Genomic DNA, 16,951 nt, shown 5'->3' on the forward strand with positions numbered 1-16,951 from the left:
ATCAAGAGCAAGTGTGTGATACTTCTTTAAACAGTCCACAAGTTCTCATTGGCCTGGTTTTGGGTCATGTCATTGATATTCATATAAATTGACATTCATATGTGTTTTATCAGTTTAATCAAGTCTTTTTAAAATCACTTTTTCTCTCTATCTTTCTTTGTCATCCTGCTTCTTCTTCACTAATGCACTCATCTGGAGAGCCCTGAGGGCATTACGTGGCATGCTCTGCTTCCATCTCTTTCATGCTCCCTCTCTCTCTTTGTCCTTACTCTGTCAATGGCTTTTAAGACATAATCACACGTGGCCGGCTGTGACTACATACACAGATAATCACAATAAATATCAGATACTCACATAAAAAAAATAAAACACTGCAACTAACAAAAAAAAATTGAAACACTGTATCAAAAGAAATAGCTTTGAAATGCTTTTATGTCTTTTTAATCTTTTTTAAACTCACAACGGCTGCATTTACTTAATACAAAATAAAGTAAAAACAGAAATATTGTGAAATTATATATATATATATATATATATATATATATATATATATATATATATATATATATATATATATATATATATATATATATATATATATATTCAGAATTCTTTGATGAATAGAAAGTTTAAAAAGGACTTCTTTTTAATGGATTTTTTGTAACAGTATAAAAGTCTTTACTGTTATTTTAATCACTTTAATCCGTTTTTTTTTTTTATTTTTTTTAAAACTACTAACTCCAAACTTCTTTTAGAGAACAATGCATTGTTTCAAGCAGATATTCAGGCAGAAATTCAGAGCCTGCTGACTAACAACAGCGTAATTCAGTTGTGTTAAACAGTGAAGATCTCTCGGTGAGTAAGGTAATGGCTGCTCTCCAGCAGACACTGTGGTGCAGTGGTGATTTAGTGCAGAGATGCTGCAGAATATGAACTTTCTGCAGGTCCTAGTTAGCATTCAAGTGTTGACTCTTTTTCTGTTTGCTATCAAAGTGTAAGTAGTGAAATGCCACAGTACCACATTCCACATCTGATGTTTAAACCTGATCACAATTCACATTAATTTTCTGTAGTCATTTAATCATCATCAAGTCATTCAAAACACATACTGTACTGTATGCTTTTCTTTCATCAAATGTAATAGTAAGAAGTTTAGCAGAATGTCCAGGCTTCTCTTTTCCATACAGTAAACTGTATACAGTGATTTATACATTCAAGCTAAAGAGAAAAAAGTCAGAATATACATCAGAAATACATACACTATGCTTCGAGTTTGAAAGAATATTGAGACAACTCTAATTGACAAATTTGTTCAAACTGTACAGTTGTGGTTTTATAAATGTTTAAACCGATGCTTAATATAGGTCCTTCTCAAAAAATTAGCATATTGTGATAAAAGTTCATTATTTTCCATAATGTAATGATAAAATTAAACTTTCATATATTTTAGATTCATTGCACACCAACTGAAATATTTCAGGGTCTTTTATTGTTTTAATACTGATGATTTTGGCATACAGCTCATGAAAACCCAAAATTCCTATCTCAAAAAATTAGCATATCATGAAAAGGTTCTCTAAACGAGCTATTAACCTAATCATCTGAATCAACTAATTAACTCTAAAACACCTGCAAAAGATTCCTGAGGCTTTTAAAAACTCCCAGCCTGGTTCATTACTCAAAACCGCAATCATGGGTAAGACTGCCGACCTGACTGCTGTCCAGAAGGCCATCATTGACACCCTCAAATGAGAGGGTAAGACACAGAAAGAAATTTCTGAACGAATAGGCTGTTCCCAGAGTGCTGTATCAAGGCACCTCAGTGGGAAGTCTGTGGGAAGGAAAAAGTGTGGCAAAAAACGCTGCACAACGAGAAGAGGTGACTGGACCCTGAGGAAGATTGTGGAGAAGGACCGATTCCAGACCTTGGGGGACCTGCGGAAGCAGTGGACTGAGTCTGGAGTAGAAACATCCAGAGCCACCATGCACAGGCATGTGCTTTTGAACCAGAAAAACAGCGGCAGAAGCGCCTGACCTGGGCTACAGAGAAGCAGCACTGGACTGTTGCTCAGTGGTCCAAAGTACTTTTTTTCGGATGAAAGCAAATTTTGCATGTCATTCGGAAATCAAGGTGCCAGAGTATGGAGGAAGACTGGGGAGAAGGAAATGCCAAAATGCCTGAAGTCCAGTGTCAAAGTACCCACAGTCAGTGATGGTCTGGGGTGCCATGTCAGCTGCTGGTGTTGGTCCACTGTGTTTTATCAAGGGCAGGGGTCAATGCAGCTAGCTATCAGGAGATTTTGGAGCACTTCATGCTTCCATCTGCGAAAAGCTTTATGGAGATGAAGATTTCGTTTTTCAGCACGACCTGGCACCTTCTCACAGTGCCAAAACCACTGGTAAATGGTTTACTGACCATGGAATTACTGTGCTCAATTGGCCTGCCAACTCTCCTGACCTGAACCACATAGAGAATCTGTGGGATATTGTGAAGAGAAAGTTGAGAGACGCAAGACCCAACACTCTGGATGAGCTTAAGGCCGCTATCGAAGCATCCCGGGCCTCCATAACACCTCAGCAGTGCCACAGGCTGATTGCCTCCATGCCACGCCGCATTGAAGCAGTCATTTCTGCAAAAGGATTCCCGACCAAGTATTGAGTGCATAAGTGAACATAATTATTTGAAGGTTGACTTTTTTGTATTAAAAACACTTTTCTTTTATTGGTTGGATGAAATATGCTAATTTTTTGAGATAGGAATTTTGGGTTTTCATAAGCTGTATGCCAAAATCATCAGTATTAAAACAATAAAAGACCTGAAATATTTCAGTTGGTGTGGAATGAATCTAAAATATATGAAAGTTTAATTTTTATCATAACATTATGGAAAATAATGAGAATTTTTTGAGAAGGACCTGTATAATTGGCTTTTTATATTTGAGCTTTTTACTGAGACAAAATTATTTTGCTGTAGTGAATTTTCAAGAAAGAACATTTTGAGAGTTTGGATGATATGCTCTGTATGTACAGAACCGCAGTGGACTGAACAAGTTGTGTCACGCTACTGACATACGTGTACTTTGATATGAACTATCCTCCTTCCAGGCATTATTCAAGGCTGTCATGACTTTTGTTATATGTTAATTAATTCAAAAGTTAATTTACCCTTCTCATCACACAGAGTACAATTGCTTTCAATATAACTTCACAGTCTATTGGCTTTATTACCCTACTACATTCAGACTATTCATCCTGATTAAAATATATGAATTATACCCAAGGGGCATTTAGAATTCTATAGAAAGAAGGCAATGGAAAATTGCTGCATCACACAGTTACAGTAATGGATGGTGTCGTAAACACGTTGTGTGATGTATCTTCCATTACTTTTGGCTTAGATCCTGGAGCCCATCTTCGTCTATAAATCTGTGGCTGATTTATCTACTACATCTAATCATAACCCCATTTCTCGCTCTCCTTCTCTGTCTACCCTCTCTCATTATTCTCTTTATTTATCTCTTTTTGTGCATTGGTGACTGGGAGATACTGAGCTTGGCTAAACTGCAGTGAAATCACTGCAGAGATTACAAGACCTGCACAGCCTCTTAATGTGTGCCAGAGTGAAAAAGGGATATATATATATATATACACACACACACACACACACACACACACACACACACACACACACACACACACACACACACACACACACACTTGATTTTACAGAGAACATTTGCTTATAATAATCCTGCCTTTCTGACTCTATTTTCCAAAACCTTTTATTCTCTTTCGCTTCTCTGTTAAACACTCTCTTTTAAATTCTATGGCCCAGATGTTCAGCGACATAATATAAATCTTACTGCTATGATCATTTCAGCTTTGTCATATCATGGAATGTATCATGGAAATCACCTGCTTCTGACAAAAGGCCATGATTACTATTATTGTAACCTATTGACATGGTGTTTGAAGATATGAAAGTGGGGAAAAATTTTAAGATTTTTTGGTTCTCTTGCAAAGTGCTTTGCATTCTTATGAGAAATTTGTGTTTTCTTGCAGAAGCATTGAAATAAAATGTTTCCTTCCACCTCATATTATTTCCATCACCAGTTTTGTCAGCGAATGCAAAGTTTCTCAGGGGAATGTAAACATTTTGCATTTGGCTCCATCACTGCCATTACAAATGAATAAAAATAAAGACTCAAGAATCTTTTTACACTGTTTGAAACAAATCCTGTATTAATATTTTATGCGCTGTAAAACATTTTTCAACTTAAAAAGCTAAGTTCATTTGCTGCTTTAAATTTATTTCATTTGGGTTTACAAGTAATTTCAACTTAAATTATATTAAACTGACTTAAAAAATATGTTGAATATCATAAAACCTAAAACATTGGGGTTGAAGTGGGTTAAAATATTTTGATGAATTAAAGTAATATAAAAACATGTTACCATAACTTATTGATCACTGTGACGAGTGGGGTGGGGCCAAGAGCCATGGGAACGGGTCGAGGCCGGTGGAGTAATTGGAAATGAGTGACACCTGCACCACTCACCGGTCTCGAGTCCCACGGAGGAGCTCCGGAAGGATAAAAAGAGGAGTTACGACAGTGAAGGACGAGAGAGGACCAGGCCTGGATTTTATTTTGTGTTTTGGTTCTGTTTGTGCGCACAATCACAATAGCAATCTTGCTTTGTGATGTTTCTTATATAATAATAACTGTAAAAATCATGCATATTGTACTGTATGTGTGTAGGTGTGCAAGGCAAAAGATTCATCTCTTTGTTATTGTTCATTGCGTTTTTCTGCAACAGTCATCTTTTTTGGTGTAAAAGTAGCTGTCTATGATTCTCAGCTTTGTTGAGTTGACAATCAACCACACTGGACCCTGCTGAGAAAACATAATCAGCCATAAGCACTTGTCCCCTACAGGCCTCCATACACAAGCACTCACTACCGTGCCAACACCCCCAGCCATTGCTAAACTGCTTTCCTACAGCTCCACTAACCAGCAGACTCACTCTCTATCCCCTGTCTAACTGTACTACAGCTTCAGTAAGCCAAAACAAACAGCTTTGATAGCTGGTTAAATGCAGACTTTTACTATTACTTGTTGCTGATTTTCACTGCATATATGCTTAAATGGATAGTTCACCCAAAAATCATTTACTCACTCTCATGTTGATCCAAAACGTATGATTTTCTTTTTTTTTTGTATAACATTTTGAATAATGTATATGATAGACATAGACAATCTTTTTGTCATTATCCAGTACAAAAAAGCTATGCTTGCTACTCCATCAGTGCTATGATAATGCAAATGCAAATAATTAGTTAATAGATCTAAGATGTTTTAAAACAACATTAAAATGGTAATTACAATAGTAATACTGGTTGCTCTTTTCCAGTTGCAGTGGATTGGGATGGGAGCTTTAAAGTAACTAAATTATGTTTTTTGGCACTTTTTTAACTAATGTTAAAAATGGAAAAATATGAAGAAATGTTTAGGTGTGACCTTTATAATTGAGCAGCTTGCTGAAAAGTGAAATGCCTGACATGATCTCAGGAGTCTTCATTACAAGTGAAGAACATCTGGAGACAAATGTGTCTGTTATGCCTCTATGAGTCTGCAGTATTATTAGAATATGAGACATGCATTTATCATATGCATGTTCTGCTTCATTAAATAAACGCAATTGTATAATCACAAGTCCTCCAACTCCAAAGTGAATCTATTTAGCAGGCTTGTTACTGTACCAGCAAAGCAGTTTACTGCTCACTATTAATTGCTGTGCTGGTTCAACAACAGCAAAATTGTTAGTGCTTGGTCACAAAGAAAGCTGCTGTATCAGTTGAGAATTTACACTTTGAGAAATCAGCAAATCTCCAAAAGGTTTTGTACATTGCAACACATGACCACATTAAAAATTTTCAAATCAAACCATATAAACCAAACTATCCACACAACAAATTATCCCCACCACTCCCTACAAAACACCCAGTCTTACAAAACAGCTCAAATTCAGTCTTATGTAATATTTTAGCTCTTGCCTCTTTCCATGACATGTATTTAAATACATAATTATTTTGTTTACTATTTTTTTCTACAATACTAACACACACACACACACACACACACACACACACACACACACACACACACACACACACACACACACACACACACACACACACACACACACACACATATAGTTGAAGTCAAAAGTTTACGTCCCCCTTTCAGAATCTGCAAAATGTTAATTATTTTACCAAAATAAGAGGGATCATACAAAATGCTTGTTATTGTTTATTTAGTACTGACCTGAATAAGATATTTCACATAAAAGATGTTTACTTAGTCCACAAGAGAAAATAATAGTTGAATTCCCTGCATTTTAACCCTTTCCAACAATGGCTGTATGATTTTGAGAGGACAACTGAGGGACTCATATGCAACTAATGCAGAAGGTTCAGACGCTCACTGATGCTCCAGAAGGAAAAACCATGCATTAAGAGCAGGGGGGTGAAAACTTTTTGAAGTTGAAGATCAGGGTAAATTGAACTTATGTGTCTTCTGGGAAACATGTAACTATCTTCTGTAGCCTCTGAAAAAATATGATATTTAGGCAAAATAATAAAAATGTACACATCTCCATTCTGTTCCAAAATTTTTACAAAAACACAAAAATGCTGGATAACCAAAGAATTTGTGGGACCTGAAGGATTTTTCTGAAGAACAGCGGGCAGTTTAGCTGTTCAAGATGAAAACTTTTGAAATGGGTCATTTTTATAAATTCAATTCATTATTTTCAATGATTTCAATTATTATTTTCAATTATTAATTATAAATTCAATTATTATTTTTTCTTGTGGACTATATGTAAACATCTTTTATTTGAAATATCTTATTCAGGTCAGTACTAAATAAACAATAACATGCAATACATCTTAGTACATCTTAGTACAATACACAATAGTGGAAGTACTTTTTCAGTTAAATCCTGTGATGAGGTCTTCTATATAGAATTCTGAAATCACTCAAATCTGATACATATTTAATGGTTATTTGTTTTTCCTTTGGGCTACTAATGTAATCAACATTCTGACCACATGCAAACTCCCTTGCTTATAGCATCATCACAGAAAGTCTCCTTCATTTCACCCAGAAAACAACAAAGAAAGTCCCCAGGTGAAAACATCAGTCAATTGAAAGTTTAATGGTGTTCTTGTTCTGAGAAGCAACTGCATATAAACAAGTATATATAAATCAGCCACCAAACAAGAATGAAGACAAAGATGAACTCTCCCTAACATAACTGCATCATCCCCACTCTTCCCCCACCTAAAGCATGCATCATCACTGTTTCACTTTCTTTTTTCCTCCTCTTCTCTTATTTACTACAGGCAGCATTGTGTATTTGGGGATGATGGTAGGGGCCTTCTTCTGGGGCGGTATGGCTGACAAGGTGGGCAGACGGCAGTGTCTGCTCCTTTGCATGTCCATGAATGGCTTCTTCGCCTTCCTGTCCTCTTTTATGCAGGGCTATGGCTTCTTCCTGCTCTGTCGCATGATAGCCGGCTTCGGGTAAGTCTGTTTCCTGCACCACACAATCTGTGCTACATCTTCAAGATATTAAATTTGTCAAGTCCAAAACATGCATCTTGACAGAGACTTTAGATTTTGTAAAACAAATATATATATATAGACTACTTTTTAAATGTTTGGGGTCAGTAAGATTTTTGTTGAAAAAAATCAAAAGTGATATTTAAGACATACTTTTTCAATAGATTTCTATTTCTATCAACCTTGATCAGCAGAGACCCCAAAAGGCTGAACAGTAGTGTAGGTGTAATATAAAAGCTATATTAATATAAAAGATAAAAAGCTATATTTATATAAAAGATAAAAAGCTATTGATATAAAGAAGAGAAATATAAAAGATAAAAAGCTATTGATATAAAGAAGAGAAGTATAAAGATGTTGATGGGGAAAAAACTGTTATGATTGTGGCTAATATTTGATACCATAATCTATATCCTTGTAGGTTTTTTTGAGCACATACTGTACATCCTATGGTGATTATTGTGAAGTTTGTAATGAAGACTCCCTCACACAACACTGTAAAAATATCTCTGCTGCTCTTGTGTGTAAGCAAGCAGACATAGGAACCTGTCTATTTAATATACTACTGTACCTCCATACAGTCTCCATCTGCATTTTGACATGGGTTTCTGGAAAGCATTCTTTGTTGGTATCATGAGGAACTATACAATGGGCATCTTTTATCAACCCAACTCTAAAACGAGAATGTCTCTCCTATTCTTTAGATAATTGTCATTTTCAGACAGGCAATACATTACATCTGGCTGGATCAATAGCCTCTGCAGTGCTACGTTCTTGACTCTCTGATTCTCCATTGCTGGCGGAGACTGTCTGTGGGTCCATGGCTATAGCACTTGTCTCTCTGATGATGGAGTTATTGTGAATCTTTGAACACATTTGGCTTGTGCCTCCTATTTCACAGAATGTTGCTGCTAATTAAAATGTCCATCTGGTTGTAGTGATGAAAGGTACCATGTACAGTTAGATTTCTTAATGTTCTTGAAAGATACCAAAATACTTTTTTTTAGAATTCTTTTATGAATAGGAAGTAATGAAAAAATAAAAATCACTGCACTCAACTTCAGTTTTGGGTGCGTAGATCAATCAATAACATCACTTTCAAGTAAGGGATATGCACTCGCTCTATCTTAATAAGTTTTTAATTTATTTAAATTTTGCAACAGAGCAATCGACAGTCAAACGTTTCGGCAGCATGCCTTCTTCAGTGAATCATCACTTAAGGCGAATAGAAAGTAAAAAAAAAAAAAATTTCAAGTAGATTTTTTTTTTAACAATGTAATAATATTAACTGTAACCTTTGATCAATTTAATGCATCCTTACGTAAAAAAAAGTGTTAATTTAATGCATCCTTGCTTAAAAAAAAAAAAAAAAAAAAAAAAAAAAAAAGAATTTTATAAAATAAAAAATAAAAACTTTGGAGAAAAAAATTAATAATCTTTGATTCTTTTTAATGGCAGCATTTAGTAATTGTAAATTACAATGTTTTTATTTGAATATTGAACTTAAGAAGACACCCAGGACTAATTAATCTCACAGACTAGACTCATTTTGTTTTTCTGTGGTCACAGAGTAGTGTTTTAATTAAATCTAGCCAATTACTTTACACCAATAGAGTGTTTTCTGTTTGATTGCAGTTGACATAAGCGAGGAGTGTTCTTTATTGCACTCAAGCAGAAAAACATTTTTTCTTTTTAATAATTTTTTAGCAATTAAAGCTTTTTTTTTTAGCAGTTTTCACAATTTTTTTTTATTTGGAATTTTTCAGTCTTAATTTTTTTTTTTTTATCTGCATAATGTGCAGTACAAGACCTTTTTAGGTTGATTCTTCTGATAAGTTTAGCATTATCAATACTTTCTTGAGCTTCAACCAGTGGCAGATCGTTTGGGAAACCATACTGAAATTATTTTTGCAATTCAGTTTGGTGATGGTAGCAAGTTTTATTACAATAAAATAAAAAACATTAAATTAAAATCACAAACACAAACAAAAATAAAAAAAAAAATAAACATCCTCATAAAATAAAATCAATCTATAAAGGAAAGTACATGAAAAATAAAGAGCTGTCATAATTTGCTGAGCTTTTGGACCCTCAAAACTTAATCCTCCCTGTTTTTTCCTCCATCATTATTGGAGCAGCACCCACCCTATTCTCATCACATACCTTACTTATTTACAAGAAAAAAAGAAATCAATTTTAATTGGAGAGCATCTAAGCTGGCTTTGCATGTTCTGGATGATTGGAGAGATTTATGCCTCCGCCATGGCCTGGGCCATCATACCTCACTACGGTAACAGAGGCAGATTTTTTTGTTAATCATCATTATCAAGGTTTGTAATTATTAGTGACATTTGACATTTTTTTTTCTTTACTTTATTTTACATTGTTACAAAATTTTTCAGAATATTTCAAACAAATGCTATGCTACATGTCTAAAAACCATGGGACTATAACTACATGTCTTAAATAACATGGTTTTATCAAGGTACCATCTCCTAAAAAATATGATGACTATGAGTCTGATTACAACAATGTTCTCGGCGGGCTCTGGTCAAGGTGTCTGCTGTTCATCCAGCACGTGTGGGCTGTCCTCTCACTGGCAGTGATGACTGTGAGGGAGCGGAGAACATCGGAGCTTTAGGTTAAGTGATTAATGTAGAAACAGAGCACTGCAGGGATATTTAAAGAATGAAGCGACTCCTGTGGGGGAAAGCATAGCCCGATGATTTATGAGAACCTCTACTCTGGAAATAAGCTGCACTCATCAGTAACAAAATGATGGAATAGAGGGGAAGAGAAGAGGAAAGGAGCTAAATGGATATGGAGAGGAGTCTCTCGGCCAAAACGATGACTGGAACAGACCGTTTTCACTCCTATTTTGGGAGGCGGGGGGAGGTGTTTGCACTGTTTTGTTCTCTCTGAATTGATCGTAATGTGATTTTTCTCCTTGCCTTGTGAGACAAAATGAAAGGAGTGCTTGATTTATGAATGGCCCTCGGTGGAGCCCAAGCAGGGGACGAGCTGTCAGACACAGTGGCTATACGATAGTATTAGGGAGTCTATATTATAGTCTGTATGACGGGAATCAATAGGAAACAATCATAGGTTCTGTAAAATGGGTGTCTGTGTATACAAGTAAGAGGAGCAGCCATGGGTGGGTAGTTTACATTCAATCTCCCTTGTTCTCAAAGTATATGGTCATTCAGTGATCATTTACTGTATCTTACTGTCTACATGTGCTAATTTTTGCCGATCTCAATCAATTTAATCTAATATGCAAGTCCTTAAGATCTATACCACACCTTTTACTATATGGAAATAAAAAGATGATTATTTAGTTTGGCTGGATGTAAACTAATGTGGCATGTATAAAGCTACTGTTTGTGACATGGCACATTTCTTGAAGAGGGCGCACAATTTGAGGTATCGCTCATGTTTGTAATGCTGACAGGCTGGGAGTTATGCACCAAAGTGTACGAAGTGGTGGTGGGGGGAGGGGGATGGTGTTTAAATCTCTGACTGTAATATTAATGCTTGCTTTAGCAAACACAACTAATAAATATAGCTGCAAGCAGCGATTACTGGGGTTCAAGGACTTAAGGCATTTAAGCACATAAGGAAACAGACATTATTTATTATTTAGCAAGCCAGTAAAAACCAAAATCAGTCATTAAATAAGCATTTTTGGCAAATCCAGGTGATTTAGCATAAAATATGATGTTTTTATAACATTTATGACTGTTATAGTGCCAGATGTGGTCCGATCTCCCTGAAACTTTTCATGCTTGTTTAGAATCAAGGTTTCGTGAAGTTTTACGTTTTTTTGTTTAGGCTTTATAAGCTTTTGGATATATTTGGACAGGCCCCTTTTCTAAAGGACCCTATTATTGTCACGGTAGGAAATCCATTGTTTCCTCCGTGTCATGTTTTGTGTTTGTTGTTGTACTCACGTAGTCTCCATGTGCTCGTTTGGTTGATTGTTGTCACCTGTGTGTTGATTGTCTCGCTCCAGCTGATCCTCATCTCCACTCAGCTACATATACTCACCCATCTCTCTGTCTGTTGTCAGATCCTCATTCATGTCTCCACTTCCTAGTTGGTTTACCGTCTTCCGTGTTCGTGTGCTGGATTGTGTTCGTGTTGTAGTCTTCGTGTCAGTGTTCCGGTCTGTTCCTGGTTTCATCCATTGACCGTCTTCACCTTCACCTGCGACTTCACCATCCATCTCTTCTCACGCCACCGTAGACCTTCGTTTCCATTGCCTACATTCTGGACTCTGATATCAATAAAACTTCTTCTGATTGCCTGCAATTGCTTCCTCCTCTTTTACGAGCCGTCACAGTAGGATCTGACCATCATGGAAGCAGCAGGCGATCGCTCCCCATCTCATCTAGAGGAGTTTTTGCAGAGAGCCGTTGATCGCATGGATCGCCAAGACAAGGCGATAGATGAGATGGGTCGAGCTTTCCAAGCAATGGTGACGAAGGTGTCCGAGCTCGCTCTCCAGGCTCAACGACAACAACAACCGCCACCCGCTGCGCCTCCCACGCCACCCACACCGCCGATCGTCTCCGGAGGGATTTCCCAGTCCGAACCACGCCTCCCCATCCCTGAGAAATATGCGGGTGAGCCAAAGTTGTCGATCATTTCTGTCTCATTGTTCTCTGCACTTCGCCCTGCAGCCCCGCACGTTTCACACCGAGGAAATGAGGGTGGCATTCGTCTTGTCACTACTGACGGGGAGGGCTGCCCTCTGGGGGACGGCGGTGTGGGGAGAACCAAGACAGCTGCTGTGCCTCGTTCCACGCCCTTTCGGAGGAGATGAGACGGGTCTTCGACCGCTCCGTCGCCGGGAGGGAGGCGGCTAGACTTCTCACGGACCTACGTCAGGAAGACAGGTCTGTAGCCGACTATTCTATTGAGTTCCGCACCCTGGCGGCGGAGTGTAAGTGGAACGAAGAGGCGCAGTGGGATCACTTCCTGCATGGGTTGGCTGACCGCATCCAACAGGAGATCCGCGCCGTCGAGCTCCCCACTTCTCTCAATGGCCTGATCGACCCTCACCATCAGAGTAGACAACCGACTCGACCAAGCCGCCAGACGGAGGGGGGAGAGCAGTTCTCGCGACCAGACCGGAGGCTCAGCGTCAGCGCTCAGAGGTTGCGGTCAGCCCACCGGGAGATCTTGAACCCATGCAGGTGGGGCGAGCTCGGCTCTCCCGGGAGGAGAGGATCAGGCGGAGATCCCTGGGACTATGTTTATACTGCGGCAGCCAAGAACATCACATCCAGCGCTGTCCGGTAAAAGACCAAGCCCGATAGTAAAACGGAGGCTACTATCGGGTGGGATCTCTGCCAGGAAGACCTCATCTACATCGACACTCCTTCCGGTGAGTCTACGGTGGTCCACCCACGCACTCGATCATCACGCGCATTGTGGGATTCTGGGGCAGAGGGTAGTTTCATGGACTGTAAGTTGGCTACTAAACTCAACATTCCTCTCACCTCCCTCAGAACACCCCATTGCACCTTTTGCACTCAACGGACACAGACTGCCAGTCATCACACAGACCACTGTACCGGTTTCTCTAATCACATCTGGCAACCATACGGAGGAGATTTCATTTTACATCACGGACTCACCTCAATCCCCCATTGTTCTAGGTCACACCTGGCTCCAGAAACACAACCCCCAGGATCGATTGGCGCCTCGGATCTGTGGTTAGCTGGAGCGAGGAGTGTCATTTGTCTTGTCTTTTGTCTGCTGGTTTTAATGTTTCTGAGTCTGTGTTTCAGGGGGAAGCAGTGGATTTGGCTAACGTGCCCGCGGAGTACCACGACCTGAAGGAGGTGTTCAGTAAGTCTCGGGCTGATTCTCTTCCTCCTCATCGTCCCCCTATGACTGTGCGATAGAGTTATTGCCAGGAACTTCTCCGCCTAAGGGCAAGTTATATTCTTTGTCTATTCCAGAGACGGCGGCCATGGAGAAATATATATCCAGTTCTCTAGCAACGGGGTTCATCCGCCCTTCTTCTTCTCCAGCGGGGGCGGGTTTCTTTTTTGTGGGAAAGAAGGACGGATCCTTGCGACCTTGCATTGACTACCGAGGGCTGAACAACATAACGGTAAAGAATACCTATCCTTTGCCGCTTATGTCTTCAGCTTTTGAGAGGTTGCAGGGAGCGTCCGTTTTCACTAAATTGGACTTACGTAATGCTTATCATTTGGTCCGCATCAGGGATGGGGATGAGTGGAAGACTGCCTTTAACACCCCTAGAGGCACATTTTGAGTACTGCGTGATGCCTTTCGGGCTAACGAACTCGCCGGCAGTCTTCCAAGCACTCGTTAATGACGTGTTGCGAGACATGGTCGATCTGTTCATATATGTTTACCTGGATGACATATTGATTTTTTTCTTCGTCTCTCCAGGAACACGTGCAACACGTACGACGAGTGCTTCTGCGGTTGCTAGAGAATGGATTGTTTGTCAAGGCGGAGAAATGCGTTTTTCATGCACAGTCTGTTTCTTTTCTAGGACACATCATTTCGACTGAGGGTGTTCGCATGGATCCTGAGAAGGTTAAGGCTGTGGTAAATTGGCCATCCCCAGAGTCTCGCAAGGCCCTGCAGAGACTTTCTGGGGTTCGCCAATTTTTACCGGCGTTTCATTCGCAATTTCAGCCAACTAGCCGCTCCTCTGACCGCCTTGACCTCCCCTAGTTTGACGTTCAGGTGGTCAAACGCAGCCGAGGCTGCGTTTGCCAAACTGAAAAGCTGCTTTGTTTCAGCTCCCATTCTCGTCACCCCCTGATCGCTCACGTCAATTCATAGTGGAGGTCGACGCGTCAGAGGTGGGGGTAGGAGCAGTGTTGTCCCAACGCGCATCCTCAGACGGAAAGGTGCATCCTTGCGCGTATTATTCTCACCGTTTATCTCCTGCAGAGGTTAATTATGACATTGGCAATCGAGAGTTGTTGGCAGTCAAACTTGCACTGGAAGAATGGCGTCACTGGCTTGAAGGGTCGGGTGTACCTTTCATTGTATGGACGGACCATAAGAATCTCGAATACATTAGAACCGCCAAAAGACTTAACTCCAGGCAGGCTCGGTGGGCATTGTTTTTCGGTCGTTTCGATTTTACACTTTCTTACCGGCCGGGTTCCAAAAACATCAAACCCGATGCTTTATCCCGTCTTTTTGAGCGTTCCGATCGTACTGCTACTCCCGAGCCCATTTTACCGGGGACCATCATTATCTCCGCGCTCAGATGGGAGGTCGAATCGAAGGTGTTGACTGCCTTAGAAGGGGTAACGCCCCCGGCTCGTTGCCCACCGAACCGATTGTTTGTGCCGGAGGGGTTACGGTCAGACGTTCTCCAGTGGGGTCATTGTTCCAGTGTTGCTTGTCACCCAGGGGTTAGTAGAACTAGGTTTCTAGTCAAGCAACGATTTTGGTGGCCTGGTATGGCTCGTGACGTCCACGACTTCGTCTTGGCTTGTTCAGTTTGCGCTATTGGTAAGACTTCCAATCGACCTCCAGATGGGTTACTCTTACCGCTGTCTGTCCCTTCGAGACCCTGGTCCCACATTTCGCTAGATTTCATTACCGCCCTCCCGCCCTCTAAGGGCAATACGGTGATTTTAACCGTAGTGGACCGGTTTCTCGAAGGCGACTCATTTTATTCCCTTGCCCAAATTACCATCAGCCAAGAAAACAGCGGTAGCTGTCATTGACCACGTCTTCCGTATACATGGCCTTCCGACAGACGTGGTTTCTGACAGGGGTCCCCAATTTGTGTCCAAATTTTGGCGAGAATTTTGTAAATTGTTAGGAGCGACTGTTAGTCTTTCTTCCGGGTTCCATCCCCAGAGCAATGGTCAAACCGAGCGAGCCAATCAGGATGTCGAAAGGGTTTTGCGATGTTCGGCTTCCAATAATCCTTCGTCCTGGTGTCAGCAACTCTCAATTGTGGAGTACGCACACAATTCTTTACCAGTGTCATCTACGGGCATGTCTCCATTTAAGTGTAGTTTAGGGTACCAACCACCTAATTTTGTCAGTACGGAATCCGAGGTTTCGGTCCCCTCCGCACACGCACTAGTCCAGAGGTGTCACCGCACCTGGACCAGAGCTCGAAGAGCTCTGCTCCAGGCTAGGTCGCGCACCAAGGCTAAGGCCGATCGCCACCGGTCGAAGCCTCCCCGTTACGTCGTCGGTCAAAGAGTGTGGCTTTCAACCCAGAATATTCAGATGCGTTCCGTTTCGAATAAGCTTGCTCCCAAATTTATTGGCCCGTTTTCTGTTACCAAAATCATTAATCCGGTAACAGTGCGTCTTAGCCTTCCTCCGGCGTACAGGAGGGTTCATCCCGTGTTCCATGTGTCCAAAATTAAACCGGTGATTTTTTTCCCGTCTTAACCCGCCTGCCCCGGTTCCCCCCCCGACTCGTATCGTTAATGGGGAAACCACATATTTGGTTAATCGTATTCTGGACTCTAGACGGAGGGGACGCGGATTTCAGTACTTGGTGGATTGGGAAGGTTACGGTCCGGAGGAGAGAAGGTGGGTTCCGGCTCGGGACATACTGGATCACCGCCTTATTGATGATTACAATCTACAGGTAAAGCAGGCTGGGAAAGTCAGGTGACGTCCTAGGGGAGGGGGTACTGTCACGGTAGGAAATCCATTGTTTCCTCCGTGTCATGTTTTGTGTTTGTTGTTGTACTCACGTAGTCTCCATGTGCTCGTTTGGTTGATTGTTGTCACCTGTGTGTTGATTGTCTCGCTCCAGCTGATCCTCATCTCCACTCAGCTACATATACTCACCCATCTCTCTGTCTGTTGTCAGATCCTCATTCATGTCTCCACTTCCTAGTTGGTTTACCGTCTTCCGTGTTCGTTTGCTGGATTGTGTTCGTGTTGTCGTCTTCGTGTCAGTGTTCCGGTCTGTTCCTGGTTTCATCCATTGACCGTCTTCACCTTCACCTGCGACTTCACCATCCAGCTCTTCTCACGCCACCGTAGACCTTCGTTTCCATTGCCTACATTCTGGACTCTGATATCAATAAACTTCTTCTGATTGCCTGCAATTGCTTCCTCCTCTTTTACGAGCCGTCACAGTTATAGCTTCCTAAAGGGTAAATTTCAACACTTTTTTGATAATTATTGACCTAAAATTTCCAGAGAATTGCACTGCTGTGTTTTTTTCCAGACTGAGCGAAAAAATTAGGACTAGTTCGCAAAAGTATGGTTTTCACATCTTCTCAATCATTTAAAAAATGGTTTGATTGCTAGCACTGGTTCTAGAGGCAAAGTTGTTTGGA

General features: G+C 40.5%; 1 protein-coding gene across 1 annotated transcript in view; it reads left to right on the forward strand.

The window, feature by feature from the left end:
* sv2ca (synaptic vesicle glycoprotein 2Ca) overlaps window positions 1-16,951 on the forward strand; it is a 34,531-nt gene that overhangs the window by 9,594 nt on the left and 7,986 nt on the right. Inside the window, 4 exon segments of the mRNA XM_042723399.1 lie at window positions 2,121-2,139; window positions 3,336-3,355; window positions 7,409-7,589; window positions 9,767-9,918. Of these exon segments, the coding sequence (XP_042579333.1) occupies window positions 2,121-2,139; window positions 3,336-3,355; window positions 7,409-7,589; window positions 9,767-9,918 (372 nt within the window).

This window comes from Cyprinus carpio, chromosome B5 (genome assembly GCF_018340385.1).
Source record: "Cyprinus carpio isolate SPL01 chromosome B5, ASM1834038v1, whole genome shotgun sequence".
NCBI lineage: Eukaryota > Metazoa > Chordata > Actinopteri > Cypriniformes > Cyprinidae > Cyprinus > Cyprinus carpio.